Raw genomic sequence first — 22,310 nt, forward strand, 5'->3', positions numbered from 1 at the left:
TATATATATATATATCTATCTATGGAGGAGAAATGTCACCTCATTTAGGAATAATGCCACATTGCAAAGCAGGGAACATTGGGCAAGTCTAGTTTTAATGGCACACCGAATAGGCATATACATAAAGTCATCTAGCTCTCAAAACGAAGATAGGGAAGAGAATATTTTATAGACACCTTAAATTGGCAACTAAAGATCCGCAAAAATACTCCGATAGTCATCATGGTCTAAACGTCTGCCCTGCACATCACAATATTTTATACATCTGCAAGTTCTACATTGCAGTACACTCAGGTGCTCTGTTTTCTTATCAGGAAGTAACTGCAGTATACACCGCCTTGAACAGGCTCTGCAGGAGCTGGAAGCATCACCAGGAAGGAATACCAGCCCCCAAATCTCAGGCAAGATCTTTTCTTTTTATTGTATTCTGTATTGTGTGTTTTATTAAGAAAAATAGGGCACAAATATACATGGAAAATTTAAAAACTATCTACTACTTTCAAGAGTGTAAATGCTATATATATGAGAAGTGAACACCCACAACTAATTCAGGCATTTGAGCTGACCTGCCACTTTCAATTGATGTATTTTATAGGAAATGTACCAGCAAGAACTAATGGACCTCATCCTGCTATAGGGAGCAATGGGTAAACTGCCTGGCATGAACACTATGCTGCAAAGCTGGCATAAGGAACAGACATTAACTGCATCCCTTCTTATTTAATGACATTTCATTGTCCGGTTAGCAGTCCTCACCCTGCAGGCGGGGTGACACCATAGCTCTGGGGCACCGTGCTCTTCATTCTCCACTTTCAGCTGCTGCCAGGTCCAGGGGCTTGTTTGCATATGGAGTAGCCAGGCATCTTTAAAGAGCTATGTATCGGAGTGGGAAACAAGAACCAGGCACAGATGTTTAGTTCTCTGCATTCATTTCAAACCTATTTACGGCACTCAACTGCTGACAACAGATTTTCAAATCTGAATTTTGTATGGTGTGGCCATAATGAAGTTCCAGTTTTGCTGGCAATCCACGGATACCTAAAGGCTAGAGGAAGGAAATGAAGAAACCCGTGCATGGGGGTAGGTTGCTACCCTTAACCAACAAGCCTTCATATTGTTGTTTCTACTCCATCAGTGCTCTCTGCTTCAATGGCAGGGGGAAAAGAAGAAAAGGGGAATTAGATTCAGATAGCAAAGAAGGACACTGAATTTTGCAGTCAGGGAAATCAAATAAGCATAGGGGTAACTTGCTAATACAGATGTTACTACCCTTAACCAATGATGCAACTCCAACAATGATTTCTGCTTCAACGGCAGGAGGTAACGAGGAATTGGACTCAAACAGAAACCACCAAGGGCCCTGACTTTGACAGTCTGGGAAACTGATAAGTACAGAAAATACTTTAAGCTTGCTGGGCAGACTGGACGGACCATTGGTCTTTTCTGCTGTCATTTCTATGTTTCTATTTGCTTAGAGTATGGGGAGACAGAGCTACATAATTGGCTGAATGATCCATTAAGAATATACTTACTGCATTCGGCCCACCACAGCCTCCAAGGATTAAAATAGTTTCATTATCAATGACAATCTGAAAGAAAAAATAAAGCAAAGTTGCTTACCTGTAACAGGTGTTCTCTAAGAACAAGGATACATAGTCCTCACACATGGGTGACATCAGCTGACGGAACCCAGATGCTTTACACTTTTAAAAAATGATCTGAGTATGTGCGGGACTTCCTGCGTCCGTGGAGTGCACGTGGGGCCTCTTTTAGTTCAATATAAAGCTGTAGAAATGCTAGAAACCAACTCGTAAGGAAGGCGGGTGGGATTGAGGACTTCTGTATCCTGCTGACCTCAGAACACCTATTACAGGTAAGCAACTTTGCTTTTTCAGAAGACAAGCAGGATGCAGGAGTCCTCACACTTGGTGGAGTCCCTAGCTACAGGTTGCCTTGAAATAAAGATAAAAAAAAAAATACACCAATGCCAATGAGCAAACGACATTTTTGTTTGCCATGTTGTAATTTTATTTTTTAAGAAGGGGTTCTAGCAGGGGATGGAATTGGATTCTAAATCGCAAATAAACCATGCAGGACAAACCGAGTAAACCAGTCATGTCAGGAGTCCTTACCTAAACAGTAAAGGGATATAAACTGTGTGGAGCAGAATTTCATATCATAGCCCATCCAGAGTCAGACTTGCCTAAGCATAATAGAAGGAGATGCAATTAGACTGTGTTGGTTATAGCAATTCCAGGTCTATTGGAATAAAAAAACAAATGTGGGTGAGACTTTCCAATAGGTGGCCAAAGCTCTCTTGAAATCCAAACTGTACAAGGTTAACCCTTGCGGACATGTGATGTGGGGTAAACATGTTGGGAGAATGATTAAAATTAAGTCTGACACTACCTTACGCAGGAACTTAAGACGTGTGTGCAGCGCCCATCCTACAAGTTACTAGGGTCTGGAGCTCACGGACTATGTGCCAAAGCGACCGCTGCCAAAAACAACATATTTCAGGAGGTACTTCAGCTCACAGGAGTCTAAAGGTTCAAAGCTGGGCAAGTACCACACTGAAATCCCGTGCCACAGTAGACGGCACGCCTCACATAAAGCAAACATCTAAATGCTGTACAGGGATGGATTTACCTGCCATCATCCGTACCCTAACCAAGAAGGTCTTCAGACCAGAAGATGTGGAAAGGATTCCAGCAGCTTTTATGTTGGACATGAGGAAGGGTCTTTGGCCTTTTTCTAACACCACAAAGCAAACCACCTCCATTTATTTGAAAAATAACTAACTTTCTAGTGGAATTCTTCCAAGAAGCCAGCACACAAACACATATCCTCAGATAGTTTTAAGGATCAAAATACTAACCTTTCAACATCCAGACAGAGGGCTAGGACCACATGTTGGGTTAAGTCTTGATCTCAGATACGGAGTGATGACAGTTGGAGAATTCTCCAACTGAATTGGTTCCCAGAGTGGAAACCAATTCTGTCTCATTCAATAAGGGGCTATTAGAATCGTATTCCCTTAGGTCTTTTTCAGTAATGTTTTCAACATTAAAAGGTATCGGACGATACGCATACACAATTTAGGGAAAAGGCCTCAAAGACTAGCTGCTTTGTGAATACCTCGAACAGAACTGAGAAATCTTTCTGTTAAGAGAAGCCCGCAAACATTTACCAATTGTGCACTCACTTGCAGGATATCCAGTTTGCGACTCTTCATGTGGTTACAGGACACAACTCAGTTTATCCACTAGGATGTTGTCCTTGCTTGTCAGATATGTGGCCCTTGGAGTCATTCCATGAGAAATGACCCAGGACCCATTCTGACAGGCTTCAAAATACAGGAGGTTTGAGCTTGTTCCTTCCTGTTTAGGTAGTACCTGGCTAATTGGTTGTCGTGTTTGAATTAGGACAACATTTTTGGTCAACAGACTTTTGAAAGCCTTTACAGCCTTACTGGTCGCCCTTATCTCTAGGAAATTTATGGGGGCGACATTTTTTCTGAGCAGATTACACTCCCTGGGTGCAAAGCAGCCCAGGTGGAATTTATTTAAGGGTTTTATCACATCGGTTTACATTAAACAAACTAAGCTTAAAAACGCTTTACAGAGAACTGGCTAATTCGTACAACCTAGAACTAAATCCTGGCCAGATATGAATGATTCAGCTACTAGGATATCAAATCCCTGAGTTGTTAGGTGATTTGGCTGCTGTCTCACAAATCATAAGTGGACTGTGTTCACCGAGATCTTAAGGTTCATTGGGCTTGCCTTATGTTGAGATGTGCCACGGGAGTGACAAGAACTGTCACTGCCATTAGCGTGAACATTCTCATGCTGACATCTGCTTCCTTTTTTTTTATTCCCTCTACAACAGACACCAAAGTGATGATCCTTTCTTGTGGAAGGCAGACTTTTGCTTGAGTCATGTCTAACAGAATCCAACTGAAATCATGAGATCAATGGAACTTTGAGGAACTGAATCCTAGTAACTTTCTCATTGATTCTATGGCGCTTTCGAGATGTGCTCTTGATCAACCAACTGTCCAGATAAGAAACATGTACACCCCTAATTTTTGAAGCTGCTTAGCCAACATTGCTAGACATTTTGTGAACATGCATGGTGCTGATGCTAGGTGAAAGGGTAGTATGTGATACTGGAGATGTTTCCCTATCACAAATCTTGAGATACTTTCTGTGAACTAGAAATAACTCTGTGTAGGATAGTATCTTTATTAATCCAGGCAGCACAGCCAATCTCCTTTTTTCTAGGAAAAGGATTAAAGTCCCCAAGGAAACCAACTTGACCTTTTCCTTTAAAATAAATTTGTTCAAGGCTCTTAAGGCTACAATAGCAAACAGTAGTCTTTTCTTTGAATCAAGAAATGACTGGAATAAAATCCCCATCCAGGTCTGACTACCATGGTCTCTAAGAGGGAAGATATTTTCCCAGAGTAGTAATTTCTGATGTTAAGAGGTAGACCAAGAGTCTCCTGGGGGGGGGGGGGGGAGAAGGGGGAAATCTGGCAAGATTTAGAATAGATGAAGTCTCTCTGTCTAAGGTTATTCTGGGCCATCAATTTTCATAAAATCATAGCCTTTCACACACAGATAAATTCTCTTGAATGGATACTGGCTATGTTTTCTGGAATCCATCCAAAATCCTATCCCAGGTATTGTCTGGGGAGAAGTCTGTGACTTGGAAGTCCTCTGCCATCTGGAATGAGAACAAGGCTCCTATTTACAGAAATAAGAATAATGCCTCCACTGAGAATGAAAGTGCCACCTCTTTGCCCCACTCGGATACTTCCTAGTTGATATGTGAGGCATGTCAAGAGAGATTGCAAAGAGGGTTTTTGAAGCATTGCATAGTGATCTTTTATTTGATCCATCACTTTCTTGATCTTATCCGCCAAAAGATTTCCTCTGTTGCAGGGCATTTCAAAAAGCCTGTCCTGCAAGTCTTATGGAGATCTGAAGCTTGCACCTAGAGAGTCTGCATACCCCAATCCAAATGGCAGAGCCTCTCGATGCCGTCTTGAAAACATAATTCATTAACCAAGTTTTTCACACTACTGATCCTTGTCTAATAGCAATTGCAGCTGATCACATTTCTTGAGGTAGAGCACTTGACAGGGCCTTCATATTTTGCAGAATGCCTCACATGTATTGGGCATAAAGAGCTGGTAAGAAGCATAGCCTTTTGATAAACCTTCTTCCCAATACGGTCAAAGGTGCATGACTCAAGCTCAGGAAGGTGCTGAGTTCTTGTCTTCTTGAGACCAGTTTATATAACAAAAGACTGGTAAGGCCGTTTCTGAAATCTAGGATCCTTCCGGACACAACACATCGAGTCTGCCTTTCTAATTGACTGGAGGTACTGAGAGGAGTTTCTCACATGCTCATCCATACCTCCTTTAGATGTTGTGGATTGACACTGCCACAACATCCTTGGGGGGATTAAGGAACTGAAGGATATCCAAAATTTGAGTCCTGGGATCAAACTCCTTCTCCAACTCAAATGGAATGGTGAGGAGAATTGCTCCAGTGGATACTTTCTCCTTTCCCGTGGAGGAGAGAAGGGAGACCTGTAAACTCCTCCTGTTCAGAATAGTCCTCAGATGAATGACCATAACACCAAGAATGCTCAGAATCAGAGTCAGAATAAGGTATCAGTTGGCTGAATCTGTACCTGGCTAATAAGACTTATGCGAAAGTTCTGCTTGACTGCTGGGGTGATGAATCCATGCACCTTCCCTGATGTGCTGGAGACTTGACACTGGTGCAGTGGAAAATAAACAGACACCTCTCCAGGTTGCTACATTGATGCCATACCACTAAGTGCTGCAAGAGCATCCAGAACTGGGCAATTGAGATGATGCCAAAGTGCCAATGTTTGCTAGGCTGTGATTCAACTCCTCCTCAAAAACTGCAGATGCCAAAAAAGCATGGGGAGGAGAGGTGATTACATCTTTCTGTATTACCGGCAGGGTATTCGTGACTGCAACATGAACCTCTGAAGATTGCTACAAACCTACAGTGTCTTGAGGGTACACAGCCCTCTGTAGAAATGCTTGGGAGGGTGAATAACCACACCCTGTAGCTTCCTAGTCATGGCATCATGCATCAATGGAGAACAATGTCAATATTTCACCTTTGCTCCATGCATCAAGACAGAACCCTCAATACTGGTAACTTATGAAGCAGAACCCCTAAATTTTCATCATGGGAGAAGAACTAGACAATGGTCATCGCCTTGGCCCTATTGGTATATGACTGATGAACATAGATGCGTCTTTGATGTTGATACAATTCAAGGCTTTTCAATGTTGATACCTCTGATGCAGATATTGATGGATTGGTCTTACTTGAAACAGCTTCTCCATTAATTCTAAACAGATCTGATGGCCTCTGAAGTCATCTTACAGCAAGTGATACAACCAGAGATATTATGTCCATTTCCCAGGCAAACATCAGACTTCTTGCAGCTGCACTGGGGGCATTTGCTGAGGACACTGGCATTTGGTTCGTTTTGGGATAGCGGATGAATAGCTGCCGTAAAATCAAATGAATTAATAGCAATAGCAGAAAAAAAAAAAAAGAAAGAAGTGCCAACTAAATTTCTTTAGGCCACTAGGCCTCAAGCAAAGCTGAAACAAAAAAAAAAAGGGAAAGGTAATGGGGGGGGGGGGGGGGGAGAATTAGACACTAAAAGAAGAGGGACCAAAGTGAAAGCAAAGTGTGAAAATAAAAAAAAAAAACCTTACTTTCTTTGGAGGAGTTGAAAAAAAAAAGTTGGCTTAATGGAAGAAACTAGACTGGTCCTGACACGCACTACACTGATGTAGGAGTCCCACACATGCTTATAGCATTTCTAAAGTGAGGAGCTTCAGTAAAGCTCTGACCTGGCTCCTGTCAGCTCTTACCCATGCGAGTACTCCTGCAGTTTATTTGTCCTCAGAGAAAATTATATAAATGTTCTTCATGAACTTTTTGAGAACATTTTAAACAGAAAACACATTACATGGCAAACTGAAACTTAATTTTATTTGGTATAAGAAATGCCTAAGTTAAGAGGAATATCATCAAACAACTTGTATCTGGATTAGAAGATGGAGTCCAAAACTAATCATTAACAGTGTGAAACTCTGATGCATCAACCAAAATTTAATAAATGAGATAAGATGCAATGTCTGGAAATGTAAAAGCAAACAGCAAAGAAATGAAACAATCTACCTACCCTAGTGTGAACAAGCAAGCACTAGAAGGCAAAGTAATTGATAGCTGTGGCTGAGATCATTGTAAGTAACACTAACAACCACTGCAAGCGACCCAAAATCAATGTACAGGACACCAAAGTGAAAACATCCATTCCTCAGCAAATAGACTTGTGAATGAGCATGATAATCTGATAATGCCTTGGGAGGTATATGAAGCATGCACACTCATTGAATTGCTGCAGTCAGATTTGAATGAGCCTTTTAAGGCTCAAGCCTGCCTCTGGTTTGCTCTTACAAATAAGCCAAGGGTGAGTCCAGCCAGGCTTGCTTCCCTCCATCCAGAGTGGGCAACTCAGTAGATAGCATGAGCTCCCTGCAGTGCAGAAAGCTAATAGAGCACACAGCTTTCCTCATCCTCTACCCACATACTTCTTGTTTAAAACTGAAGTGCATGGAGGCCAAGGAGAAGCAACCATGGGGACAAAGAATACTGTGCTGGCTCGGCACAGCTGTCCTGCTACTACTCCATGCTGCCATTGGAAGACACCAAGAACATGATAGGAGGACAGATGTGGAGGAGAAGAAAATCTAACAGCAGCCTGATCAATGGTCCACTGAGTCCAGCATCCTGTCTCAGGCAGCGGTCACCTGAAGTACCCAAATTTCTATCCTTGGTGCTCACTCCAAGAGCTAATAAGAGGGGAGAAGATGTGGGTGGAGAGAGAGAGGCAAGGGGAGTAGTAAAGACATTGAAGGGAAGGGCAGATAGAGAAACAGATGCAAAGAGGAAAGAACCAGGAAAGGGTCAAAAGAAGGAAAAGGGGGAGAAATTATGCAGAAAGAATTAAGACAGAAAAAAGGAAAAGGAGGCTAAACATAGCCAAAGACACAAAGTTTAAAAGAGTATTTTATTTTAGGTTTAGTTAGAACTGTGTGATTTTTCTGTGCTAATTAAATTGACTTGGCTCATGTTTTAGTTCCTAAAAACAAGTCCTAATTTTCCCACTACTAATAACCGAAGTATAATATGGAATGTGCTGCTCACCTGTGACTGGCCACCCCGGGGATGAGGGCTGGGACAAGAGATATTTGGTTTGGACCAAGCCCACTGCTCCAGATCCAAGACCCACACATCATTGCTCCTACAAAACCACAGAATATCAGGATTAGCAACACATGCACGCAGAGCAGAAGCTGCCATGTACAGGAAGAGAGAATTCCATGACAATTTTTACAAAACCTGAAGTAGCCCTGAGGTTTAAGTTTGCTCATAATCTGTGCTCTCCATAGACAACATTATGAATTAGCCCCGACATCTGGGTGCCAAATAGATCCTTCTCTCTAAGCTCAAAGCTTTTGCTCTGAGCACCAGTCTACTCTCCAGGGAGACGGGCTGATATTTAGCATGGCTAAAATGACAGTCGTGGGGTGGCACCTTATAGACTGACTAATTTATTAAAGCATGAGTTTTTGAGGACAGATGCATGAGGTAGACTCTGTCCTTGAAAGCTCATGCTTTCATAAATTAGTCTATAAGGTGCCACCTGACTTGTCATTTTTGCTACACCAGATTAACAAGGCTATCCCCTCTGAAGATTTAGCATGACTAATTAATCCCACTGTCTATGGAAGAGAGTTTATGGTAAGCAAACTTGTTTTTTTCCTTTGACAAGTAGGGCTGAATTAGCCATAATATGTGAGGGAGTCCCAAGCTGAAGGTTACAGTGGAGTATTTACTGAATAAGCAACCTGGGGAGAGTAGAGTAGACTACTGGGTGAACAGGCTACACAAAAATGTTTATCCAAATTTGCTGTCACTTTTTGATAAATTATCCAGACAGTAATGGGATGTAAAGATGTGAACAGATGACCAAGTTACAGCTTTGCAGATATCTTCAATAGTTACTATTTTCACATGAGGTACTGATGCAGCCTTGGTTCTCACTTGATGAGCCTTAATAGAGTTTGTAATTTGGAGGCCTGCTAGGGCATAATGTGCAATATAATCTTCCAGCCAACTGGACAATGTTTGTTTGGCAAACCCAGTCAGTTAGGATTGTAAGATGAATAGTTGCGAGGCCTGACACTATAGAAAAAGAACTTGGCCACATTAAGTGACTGCTCATTTACAGTATAGGGAATGAAGGGCCTTGGAAAGAATGTAAGTAACTGGATGGCCTGATTAATATGGAAAGCTGAGACCACCTTTGGCAGAAACTTTGGGTGGGTGCAAAGCACCACTTTGTTGTGGAAGAAGTGCATATAAGGTAAAGCAGAGTTGCTTACCTGTAACAGGTGTTTTCTTAAGGCAGCAGGATGTTAGTCCTCACATGTGGGTGACATCATCAGATGGAGCCCAGCACAGAAATGTTGTGTCAAAGTTCCTAGAAACTGACTGGCACACTGAGCATGCCCAGCATGCCACTATCTGCGCATCCACACGGGTTCCCCCTTCAGTCTCGTAACATAGAATTCACAAGCGAAAAATTAAAAAACACGCAGGAGAACCCAACTCCGCAGGGTGGTGGGCGGGTTTCCTGAGGACTAACATCCTGCTGTCCTAGGAGAACACCTGTTACAGGTAAGCATCTCTGCTTTCTCCTAGGACAAGCAGGATGGTAGTCCTCACAGATGGGTAACTACCAAGCTACAGGCTGCTCCTGGATACAACAATGACCAACTGGGTGCCAATGGGCACAAGAAACTATAGTGCTGTTGGTAACCGAGCAAGGCAGCCAAGTACCAAAGCAAAGAACATCAAGCAGCACTGTCTGAATTATCAAGAAGGTTCCTCATCCAGTAAAAATGTTGCTAGCAGTAGTTTATGAGTTTGACAGTTGCTTGGTTTTGGCTTGATTGTAAATATTACTATCCTTATCATAAAGCTTGGGGGTAACTGCATGGAGCAGCAGTTACTATCCTTGAGAGAAACGTGGGTATCCTGCAATGAGCAGCAGATACTACCGTAAGAAGCTTGCTGGACAGACTAGATGGGCTTCTGGTCCTTTTCTGCCGCCATTACTAAGTCACTATGTATGTTTAGACAGCAACTCTACCTCTAGGCAGAATTGCATTGAGTGAGACAGATCTGCATTGAAGTCTGAACAATGAGGAAGCACAGGAAGTCAGGAGAAATGCAAGTGGTAACCAGACTCTACAATCTTGAGAACCTTACGACCTTTTGTGATCTTGCTGCATTCCTCCAGGTAGGCATGAACTCTCCCTCTACTTGACAGGATGAGTGCTGGGCTTGGAAATTGGTCAAAAACTTGGTCCAGGCATGGGCTGGACTTGTTGCATTGCTTTTGGTCGGCTGATTCAAGCCAGAAGCTGTTGCTGTGGAAGCAGAGATAAAGCTTGGTACTGCTGGAATTGTCAGAAATAAGACCACTTATAAGCAAAATAGGGTTATCTTGAAGTAGACTGTTGCTCTAAGACCATTGAAAGTGACCGGATTGCTACATGTTGCTTTCTGATTTGAGGAACTGTTTCTCTGGATTGGTCTCTGAAGATATCATTTCCCAGACAGGGGATATCCACTAACTTATCGCAGATATTGTCTCACAAACTGCTCCAACGGAGCCAGAGGAGGAGCAGGCCACCATATTGAATGCCTCAGTGATAGAGTAAAATGGCATCTACACTCTCCTACATCTAGTAGTCCTGCGCAGAAAATAGCAGAGGAGACCCCAGCATGCTGCGAACAGAGCGCGCGAAGACAAAGGCCCAATGGGTCAATGGCACTGGGGCTACATGCAGTGAGAGAGAATTTTTTTTGGCACAGATTGTGCTGCTGGCTCTGAAATGTGATGCTTTCTTTTTAAGGACCTGCAATCCACACCTTCTTATGTTTACTTGACCCCAAAGACTCTGCTTGCTCCAGTGAGGAGTTGAGTGGAGAGGGGATATTTTCAAGGGGATCCTATTCAACTCTGTACACCTAAGGAGCACGATGAGGCTCCTCTCCAGGAAGAGGACCAGCTGCAGCTCTTCAGAGACTTACATAGATCCTCCATTTTCCAGGTCCTGGTCTTTTGGGAGCACACAGACCATTCAGCCATTCATGCCTGGTCATGGTTTGGGCTCAGGCTGTGGAAGTAAATGTCATTCCCATCTGTAATAGACATTTTTCTGCCACATATATAGTCTCTGAAACCACTAACAGTGCGCTTTTTGGTGCCCATCTTGTGAAGAAAACATTTTTCTTTTACATAGCAATGAAAAATGCTGTTAGGGGGCAGCAAGGTAACACAGAAATGGAAAATCTTTGAAAAACTGAAAATATCCAGAAAGAAGGAGAACACATCCATGCTGAAGCTCGGAAGAAAAAAAGACTGAGGAAGCTCATGAGGCAACACCCCTTTGGGAATTCTCATATGCTCAGAACAAAAAGTTATTAGCTTAGAGAGAAGGGTCACCATTCGGCACCATCAAATGACATCACTCATGTGTCATGGCTGATTCAGCTCTGATTGTCAACAGAAAATGACAAAGCTTGATATTACCTTCCACCCCTCCCCCCATTACTTTACACACTATAATGGTGAAATGAAAGTGTCTGCGATCAGAGAAATGAAATGCTTAAACTACTCTCCTTGCTGTTCTCAAGCATTTTTGGGAGCAGTTTCATCAGTAGGCATACCGCAAATGATACTGCAGATTAGTAGCTCTTTGATTTATTCTTATTTGTGATCATCTTTCCTGGCTGCTATAACAATGATTGTTAAAATTCAGCTCAGAAAATTTTACAGTTCCTGCGGAAACCACTTTCAATGGGTACAATGGATAGCTTTAAAAAAAAAAAAAGTTTGCAGAGTTCCCTTTCATCAAATGCTGTATGACAACGTACAGGCCAATCCAAACAATGTGCACAAAAACGGGCACTCAGTGTTGAGGGCCCGCTTTTCGAACGCGCGCCCAGCCACCTCTCTCCTGAGCACGTGATCGAAAACTTAAATGAGGGGGTCACGCAAACACGAGGCGCTAGGGACAAATGTGCTTCCCTAGCACCTCCTCGGCTATCAAGCGGGTTGGAAAAACAGACAATCTACGCGCATCCGTTTTCTCCCACTACCGACACATACATGCACAAGATACATGGCCTGGACTGTGTACCTTGTATGTGTATTGGACGTCCAAAATTTTTATTTTCCAAAGACTCCCCCCCCCCCACCCCCCAAATAAATCACTGCTTTCTTTGGTTCCTCCTACTAGAATTGCTCCGATACTATTAGGAGGAATCACAGAAAGCAGGATTTTTATTTTTACAATGCGCTCTTGAGCATGGCAGACCTTTACGCCAGTCCTGAGCTGCAAGGGCACATTGGTCACAGGGAAAATTTATTGGATTGCAGGGATTAGCTAATAGCCTCTTCTACATGAATTTCCATGTGATGAGCACTGTTAGCTGCGCAGCGATTTGGACTTGTGTTTTGGATGCGCTGATCCCCGTATTGGATCGGGGGTTATGGATGTGCATCCAAAATACGCATCCAATCGCACGTTAAGCCATACGCAGTGCCTAGTGCACAGTATTGGATCGACCTGATAGTACATGGTTCCCCTAGAAATTAGAGATAAGGTAGATTTGGGACTGCAGGGTCAGCTCCCAAACTTGTTTTGGTGTGGGTTCCCTTCCTCTATCAGAACCTAGAAATTTGAAAGCCAGAATTAGTCTGGTCCTAAACTCCTTCTCTCTCCCCTCAAAACTAACTGTCTTTTAAATACAGAGTTCAGATTTTTGGGTCATAAAATACTGATCACAGATTACAACTCCAAAAATGAGAACATACACATACACAACCCAGAATGGAACCTGTCCTCCCAGATCTGGAACATAATCCACGAATCAGCTAAAGTCCTCCATGGAGGAGAAAAACTTCCAGAATATCTCCTAGGAACGTTAAACTTTAGCTGATATAAGGTCCTGTGTATTACTGCCATGCAAGAGCTGACTGTAGGTTTCCCAGGACTTACATTTGACGAGACCCCAAGGAGCCACCAAAGACGATCATTTTGTCTCCAATGACACAGGAGGAGTGACCTGCCATAGGAGGCGGCCCATGTGTAGTCACTATACAATTCCACCTAAAGATATGGAACAGGTTGAAAGATCCTCTTTTCTCAAATACAGAATAATTTATTGGCAATGGTTAGAACTGCACAGAATTTCACATGGAATGTATTACTTTACCTTTTCAGATTACATGATTTACAAAGAAAGGATGGCAAATGTAATAAAACAGCTTGACCTTAATAAATTATTACCATTGAATAACTGTGTGTGACAGCAGTTTTTCTACTAAGTACTCATTCATTTTTTCTGCCCCTGATAGTCACATCGAGTTCTGCCATATCAACATCTGGAGGAAATGCACCCTCATAAGTTAGACACTGCTCTTACTTCTGATCTCAATAGAATGCCTTGAGCACCCTTGCTTGCTTCAGACAGTGAACATGCCCAGTTATCCTCTCTTCCTGATTCAATATGGGATTTATTTATTATGTAAATACATGTATATATTTATATATACATGCATGTTGCATTGCTCTTTTATGTGATGTATAATTGTTTTAATTATGAATGTAGTTTCTTTTGTAAACCACTGATTATTTTTTTTTTTAAAGGCAGTATATTAAAATAAAGCAAGTTTACTTACCGTAAACAGTACTTTCCATATATAGCAGGATGAATTAGCTATTACATGTGGGTGACCTTATCTGGTGGCATCGAATAGACTCATTTCTCCAAGCTAGTACAGGAGTTCCTGTACAGGCACTAGCTCATTCTCAGTCTGCACCAGAGCTAATCTAGCTATGTAGTTGAATTCCTAGGGAGGGTGGGTATTCCATGGCTAATTCATCCTGCTATCTACGGAACACACTGGTTATGGTAAGTGAACTTGCTTTTTCTGTCAATAAGACGACTGAATTAACCATTACATGTGGGAAGTCCAAAGCTGAGGTTGCAGTGAAGAATTTACTTAGTAAGCAACCCAACTCTCACCATGAAGAATAAACAGTAAGATCAGATTTTGCAAAACTGCTTGTCTACATTTACGGTAAGTCTTTGAGATGTTATCAAGACAGTAGTAGGACATAAAGGTGTGAATGGAAGACCAAGTTGCAGCTTTGCAGATATCTTCAATAGGTACCTTCCTGAAGATGAGCAACAAAAGTATCCATGACTTTCACTTGAGTCTTTACGGGGTTTGTGACTTGCAGTCCTGCTGAGGTATAGCAATGTTTAATGCACTCCACCAGCCAGTTAGACAGCAATTTGGTCACGTGATGGTGGGACATCATCTTTTAAGACCAAGATAGGCTTCTGCATGAGGGTGGGCGGCCTATTGGAAGTGAGTGGTAGTATAGAGGTCACTGGTTCTAAAGTTTCCAGATGGAGTTCTTCTGCTACTAGTCTATTGGGGGGGGGGGGGGGGTGAGCGTCTTGTAATTGGTGACAGTAGGGGTAACCTAACTCCTTTTCCCACAGATCTAGGATGGGCTATGAAAAGCTGTATTGATAAAACAACTTCATAATTCAAAGTCTAAGGTAGATGTGTCAATGACTGATGGAATAGAGTGTTTGCACACTTTGGATGCTTTCAACGGGTCTTTTAAGATATGCGTCAAGGAATCTGGTGTAGTTCAACAATATTGAGTCTGTTATACCTAGATGCAGTGTGGGTCCTTGCACTTTGCATCACAGGGTCATGTATGGCGACTAAAGGCTTGCATTGCATCAATGTGCCATTCAAGTTCATTGGTGCAGAGCTCCGAATATCCAGTGCTTCAATGTGCCATGAGTTGATGCACCCTGCATCACTAAAGCTGGTTGTGCCAATGGTGCAGACTGCATTAATGGTGCCAGTGCACTGCACTTAGATTGTTTATGTTTTTTTTAACACAGGTTGCGATACCTCCAGTGATTTATGTCACTGTCTTTGTCACAGAGTGGCTGGTAGAACTCGACCACATGGCTTTGGCCTGAGTGGATGGGGGAGTTTTTGAAGAGCTCCTGCTCAATTCCATTCCTAGCAAAGCAAACCAGGTTGCACTGCAGGCCAAGGTCCTAGAGTGACTTTGGAGTGATTTATGTAGCTCCTTGATGTGAAGCGCCCTGGAGCTCTGCAAGCATGGGGACATCCATCCACAGGCATAGCAGTTCTTCTGCTGGATTCTTGGCCAAGGTATTGATAATTCATGGCAGTCAGCGAGGGACAATCTTCTCACAGATACAACTTTTGAAACCGCTCACGGTAGTTTCTTTTTCCGACCAGACATGGTGTAAAAGAAGGCCACACTTTCTTATTAAGCTGTTTTTTGGGGGGTTTTTTGTGGGGCTGCAGAGGCAGCAAGGCAACTTAAGAAAAAAAACTGAAATCAAAATATTGAATTGAGAAGGCTATAAGGATTTTTTTTAGGAAAAATATAGGAGAGAGTTCATGTTCATGCTGTGTTTGGACAAAAAATACTGAGGGACTCACGAGGCAACACCCGTGCGGGATGTTCCGCCCATGCTTAGTACAGCTCAAAGCTCAACTAGCTTGGAGAGATGAGTCCATTCAGTGCTTCTGGATGGTGTCACCCACATGCAATGGCTAATTCAACCTGCTTATTAACAGAAAATAAACTAAACTAAAATGATGCTTGAATGGTTGTCTTTTATACCACCTGTATCAAGAGCAAAATGTGAATTTGCTCTTTTGCTCAATTTCAGCTTTCAAAAAAGGATCTCTCGCATCTAGAACCAGATCAGTCTGCTTTCCTGTTGTAACACTTCCATCACTGGTACTCTTTCAACATCAAGGATTACTTTTAGATTTCATTCTAGAAACAAATACCCCTCCAGCTACCTCTTACCAGTTCTTGGAGGGCGAGTAAGTGTGTATCTCATCGAAGAATCTCTCAGGTTGGTGCAAAGGGTAAGGGCTTGGGCGAGTCCAGCCCCCAAACAGCACAAGGAGCTCCTTGTAGACAACTAAAGTAGCTCCAGCCTTGGGAGAGGGATAAGAACCTGGGGAAGGGAAAAGAAGAAAAGAGACCAAATGGATATTACTAATTAGCAAGGAGGCAATTTGAAGACATGGAAGACATGGAGATGTGTGGCTATGAGAACTGATGAGTGGTTCTAGTCAGAATAATTTCAGCTGTACTAGCAAATCCATTCTTTTATATGACCAGGGTACAACAAGAAAGTAGTAAAGTAATAATTTACTCATTAAGTTTGCACATTATATTTACTTAAGAATTGATGCGACCACCTCAGAGTTTAAACAGAGCTGACCAACAGTGCATGTGTATTCCATCAAGGCCACATGATTATCATGGTAGCAGTCACAGCAGGTACCACTAGCACATCATGATTAAGGAAGGAGAGACTGAAGCAAGGAGAAGATGGAGTGTGAAGGGGCAACAGAGAAAGAAAAGGTAAATGAAAAGCACTTTACTTTAAATGAGGTTTACCTGGATATGGAAGATGTACAAGCATAGAAAATTATATTGCACAATGCTGGGATGGAGGATGGAGGGGAGGGGTGGGAACAGATGGGTCATCATCTAACACCGGCCACATCCGGTTTCAAAATCACTAATGAGGCAACACTGTGAACCTGGGCAAGCTCTTCTCCCTTGGAAATTTCTATTTACATATGTACACACGTGCACATCAACAAAATATGTCTGATTTACAAGCCTCCTTCCCACCATCCTTCCAGCAATGCTATGTCAGTAGTCTGAGAAATATACCCAGTGTCTTGGATGGGAAGTGGTGCTGTGCAATCAGTGGAACAGGATTTCGGATATATACTGCTGCTCAGAACTTAAAAATGTGCCACTCTGTATAAAAAAAATCTTAACTCCCAATCCAGAAGTCCCACTCACAGCTGGTGGGGCAAGAGTAATCACAAGTCAATAAGAACACAATTTTTGTCAGCTAGTATTTTATTTTATTCTTGTCTGAAAGAACTCTGCCCTGGATCCATCAGGTCTTAACATGGCTTTTGTTATTCTGTTCCCCTTCCCTTAGCTTACAGCTAAGCTAAGCAGGGCAACGACTGTCAGTGAGCTGTGTAACTCAGAGGCCCAGTATTTCTGGTTGTTTCTTTGTTTTGTCAGTAGGTGTCACCCTAGGTACAGTGTTTGCTCCCTATACCAAAGGAACAGCCATCAAAACAATGAACCCAAGATAGACATTACAGTACTAACCCTGAACCAGGAGCTAGAGAGAGCAATTACATATTCTGGTCACTAATGGACATCTTCTGCTTTTCCTGAAACACAATTATCCACCTTTGTTTTCAGTTTATTTTATTTTGCTTGGAAATTGTTATAACAAAAAAGTGGAAAATAACTAACAGAGAAAAATCAGGGGAAATGTAATTTTTCCACTGATTTCTTTTTCGTTCAAGCATTGAAATTCCCATGCAAAATACAGCAAAAATGGAAAACGAAAGTCCCTAGATATAACAGAGCTACTTTCCTGCTTCTCAGAGTTGGTGAGGAAAACAGAAAAGGCAAAATCAAATGCATAAATTTTCCTCCCACAAAAGGCTGTTCAACAAGATGACTATTTTGTGGAGATAGCTTGTTGTGGTTATACTGAAGAAAAATCATGGGCTACTTCAGAGGACCAATAAAGGAAATATAAAAACTTCTAAAATACTAAAATACCTAATTAGCACAAACTATGAATGTTTTAGGCTTAAATAAAAAATAGAACAGCTTCATGTGGTCTGCGGAGGCATGAAAGAAAAATACATTTGCTCTCTGCAAACCAAATGAAGTGAGGGGGCTGTTGGAGAGTGGGATCTGGTGCACATGGGCAAGGCAGGATCACTGAGTGATACCATCTGACAGTTCCCACAGGAAATGTGTGTCCAGAAAAACTTTAAAAGGTCCCTTTAAGTGTGTACTGCAGTTCCTGAATCCTTGAAGCCATGCAATTTCAGTTCATTTTTCATTGAGAATAGATGCATTTTGTTACTGACTACTGCAGTTACAGGCCGATACAGTAAAGTTCACGGGAGAGCGGGCGAGCGTTCAGTAAACCAAAATATTTAAATTAGGGCCCGCGGTAAAGAGAGGCGCTAGGGACAGTAGCGCGTCCCTAGCGCCTCTTTTCGGACAGGAGCGGCAGCTGTCAGCGGGTTTGACAGCTGACACTCAATTTTGCCAGCATCTGTTCTCGAGCCTGCCGACAGCCACGGTTTCGGAAACTGGACACCGGCAAAACAGAGTGTCCGGTTTTCAACCCGTGAGCTGCGGTCTGATTTAAGACTAATCGGAGAAAATTCTTTTTCACTCAACGCACAATAAAGCTCTGGAATTTGTTGCCAGAGGATGTGGTTAGTGCAGTTAGTGTAGCTGGGTTCAAAAAAGGTTTAGATAAGTTCTTGGAGGAGAAGTCCATTAATGGCTATTAATCAATTTTACTTAGGGAATAGCCACTGCTATTAATTGCATCAGTAGCATGGGATCTTCTTAGTGTTTGGGTAATTGCCAGGTTCTTATGGCCTGTTTTGGCCTCTGTTGGAAACAGGATGCTGGGCTTGATGGACCCTTGGTCTGACCCAGCATGGCAATTTCTTATGTGTTTAGAAAAGCAGTTTTTACTGCTTTTCTGTGCACTTCCCCAGCACCGGCAGAAATTAACGCCTACCTTTGGGTAGGCACTAATTTCTTAAAGTAAAATGTGCGGCTTGGCTGCACATTTTACTTAGTCTATCACGCGGGAATGATTAATAGGGCCATCAACATGCATGGAAAAAGGGGTAAAGCTGGCAAGTCGAAAACGCGCGTCCAAATGCGGGTTAACAGTGCGCTCCACCGGAGAGCACTGTTAACCCGCATTTAACAGTGCCGATACAGGCCGATACAGTACAGTGCGCTCCGGTGGAGCGCACTGTACTGTATCGGCCTGTATTTGCTGTGTTTGCCTTTTCAAAGCTTTTCTTTTTTTTCAGGCAAAAGTATGCCTTAGAGTTCTAGTCGTCTTTTTTTGGCATATTCAAAATTTGCTTTGTTTTTTTTATATTCTTGGAAGACAGTCTCCTTTTTGCCAGGGTCTCTGATAGGTCTTCCTGGCCAGAATTCCCCTTTTTTCTCCTCAGGCCATCTGCCTTTCAAACTTTCTTCTGATTTTGCATCAATTTTTCTGAGGATGGCCAAGAAAAAGCCCAGTGGCTTCAAGAAATACTCAGATTATGGGCAATAGATGTTTGTAACTGACAACCATAAGCAGAACTCTGCTTCCTATAACAGATTTTTCATGATTCTAGGGCAAGAGTTAAATGTTGAAAGAAAATTTGCATAAGCATTCATCTCTCATTATGCAAAAAAGTCAATTTTTATTTAAAACATTTCACAATTTTATATAATTATATACAAATACAAAATATATGAAGTACAAAAATCTTTATATTTATCGAGTCAACTCCAAGTTACAAACTTGACTCGAACAGTGCAATCATTCTTTTTATTTTTACTTGAGAAAGTCCTTGTCATCTTTCCGAGTATATGAGCTTATGTATGCTCAGCAGTTTGTTATGCTGTTAATTACACAGAAGAATATGTGCACTTATATTTGACTCATAGGGACAGACATTAAAGGGTCTGGGCTTCTATGAATTGAAATTAGTGCCCTGTCTGTCAGTTTATAGGGCACTAGTAACTGCAGACTTCCAAAACATCTCATCTTTGTAACTGGTATATGGTTGGCCACATATGCGGGTGCAAGGACCTTCAATCCTTCCATTGAAGAATCTCACCACAATCATCTTTGGTTTAAGAGATTTCTGAGGGATGAAACATTCTGACTGCTTTCCTTACCCCTTCCCATGGAGGGGCAGGGGAGGAGGTACTGGATTAAGGCGCAGGAAGCAGAGAGAGACCGTCCCCCCAGGTATGCTTCTCTCCTCGAGGTCATGCGAGTGCAGGCAGCACAACTGAGCACATCATGAAATGGGCCTAGGCACTACACTCAACCTCACAAAGATCTAGGAGGTAATTCGGAGGGTCACACAGGGGACACCCTCTTGAAGCCTGGTATGGCAAAGAGGACTGAGGCTAAGTGGAACCCAACTTTTGAAAAATGAACTGATTTGTTAAAATTTTAATTAAGGAAATTTAGACAAAATATAAAGAACTTTTGGTTTGAGAAAGTGCGAGTCAAAAATACATCCATTCTCACAAGTGGATGAAAAGACAGACTTGCATAGCAGGTGGCTGAAAGGAAAGGCTCACACATGCTCAGAAAAACCTGTTTCTCTAAGCTCTGAGACAGCTTTTCTAGCTTGGCGCTGTTGGCTGATGCCATCCACCCTGCACCTTACAGAACTATGCATGTACGTTTACTGACATACAGAATGGGCAATCTTCAGACAAGCGATTTACGCAAGTAAAACACTTTTTGCTCACTGAAATCCCTTTGAAACTGAAATCCCTTTGAAAGCTGCCCTCTAGGATAATTATTTAGGAGCTATAATCTGAAGAATGGTATGCCCTAATGTATTTGTTACAATCTGGTATCTAGAGCTGTTCAGCTAATTCGGATATATAAAATGCATTTATCATAACCCCAGAAATCTCTCCTCATATATTAAATGCATTTCAAAAGCTTCCTCCGCCTCCTATGCAGACTGCTATAAAGAACTCTCTCCTCAGGACATGCTATCTAGACAGCAGTGGGACATGAAGGTGTGTACAGATGACCAAGTAGCAGCTTTTTAGCTTGTCTTCAATGAAAGGGGCTCTCTGACAAGCCACTGAAGCTGTCATGGTTCTCACTTGATAAGCCTGGATAGTCTGTAATTTGAAAGCCACCACATAAAAGTGTGGTATACAGTCCACTAACCACATGGAAAGCGTTTATTTGCCAACTGCCTAATCTACTGGGATCAAAAAACATGAACAGTTGATAAGCTGGGCAGTGAGGAAGAGTCTTCTTTAGGTAATACGCCAGGGCTCTCACAGTCCAAGGAGTGAAGAGCCCATTCTCCCTCGTGTGCATGTGGTCTCAGAAAGAATGTAGGTAACACAACAGCTTGATAAATGTGGAATGCAGGCTCCACTTTTGGAAGGAACTTGGGGTGAGTTTGTAGAACCACTCTATTATGAAAGAACTGAAGGTATGGTGAAACCAGAGCTTGTAGTTCATGAACTCTTCATGCCAAAGCGATGGCCATGAGAAACTTCAAGGCGGCTTCATGAGTTGAGCTAAGATTGTACTGAGGTCCAAAGGCACTGGAAGCTTATTGATCAGAGGTTTTGAATGCCAGAATTTTCATGAATTTTGATACCAAGACAGATTGGCGCCCCTTCCACCTGCTAGAGATAAACCATGAAGGCACTGAGCTGAACTTTAACTGAGGAGATGCTAAAGCCTTCAGGCCACAGGAAAAAAGATCCAGCTGGCTGTGCCTACACTAAGACCTCAGTTCTGTGCTCTAACCACAGACCATATTGCCTCATTTTTCCACCTGATGAGCACTCCACTACAGTTAGACCTGCAAAATCCTAAATTCTTCCTCTCTACCTATTATCAAAACAACCGACATGCTCTCATATGCCAATAAAATAGCAAACTCCTCTTTGGATATTGTCATGCCATGTAGATATCTAGTATTCCTCCTTTCCGAGTTATTTGTAAACCGGTGTGATGTGTCCCACGAACATCGGTATATTAAAAGTTCTTAAATAAATAAAAAAATAAATAAAATAAATTTTCCCATGCACAGGTTTCTGACCAGATCACCACTTTATACTATTAAGATTCTACTTAAGAGTAAAGCTGCTATATAAATTATAATCATAATTAAGATAAACATGATCTTGAAGACAAGATATGAACCCAGCAAGCATGATTGATACATAACAGCCACCAATTTTCTAGCCAATAATAATTAATCGAAAAATTAAAGACAACATAGCTGATTTTTCAGTCCTTTAGTAGAAACTCGTGGTCTGCAGAAGCATTCTGCTGGGAATTCAACTCAGGTCGATATTAAAATGCTTCATCAACTAATCGCTGAAGGAAAGGTTGGCTCTGTCGACAGACATGATAAACCAGAATCAAACA

At 42.1% G+C, this 22,310-nt stretch overlaps 1 protein-coding gene across 2 annotated transcripts in view; it reads right to left on the reverse strand.

Annotated features, from left to right (window-relative positions):
- Window positions 1-22,310, reverse strand: part of FBXO42 (F-box protein 42) — a 117,218-nt gene that overhangs the window by 2,587 nt on the left and 92,321 nt on the right. Inside the window, exons 5-9 of one of the 2 annotated variants that reach the window (XM_029578291.1) lie at window positions 16,097-16,250; window positions 13,211-13,321; window positions 8,280-8,376; window positions 1,533-1,589; window positions 757-873 (exon numbers count right to left, since the gene is read on the reverse strand). In XM_029578291.1, the coding sequence (XP_029434151.1) occupies window positions 757-873; window positions 1,533-1,589; window positions 8,280-8,376; window positions 13,211-13,321; window positions 16,097-16,250 (536 nt within the window). The remainder of the gene's footprint in view (window positions 1-756; window positions 874-1,532; window positions 1,590-8,279; window positions 8,377-13,210; window positions 13,322-16,096; window positions 16,251-22,310) is intronic. The other variant, XM_029578292.1, reaches the window with a different exon arrangement.

The sequence above is a fragment of the Rhinatrema bivittatum genome, chromosome 15 (genome assembly GCF_901001135.1).
Source record: "Rhinatrema bivittatum chromosome 15, aRhiBiv1.1, whole genome shotgun sequence".
Classification (NCBI taxonomy): Eukaryota; Metazoa; Chordata; class Amphibia; order Gymnophiona; family Rhinatrematidae; genus Rhinatrema; species Rhinatrema bivittatum.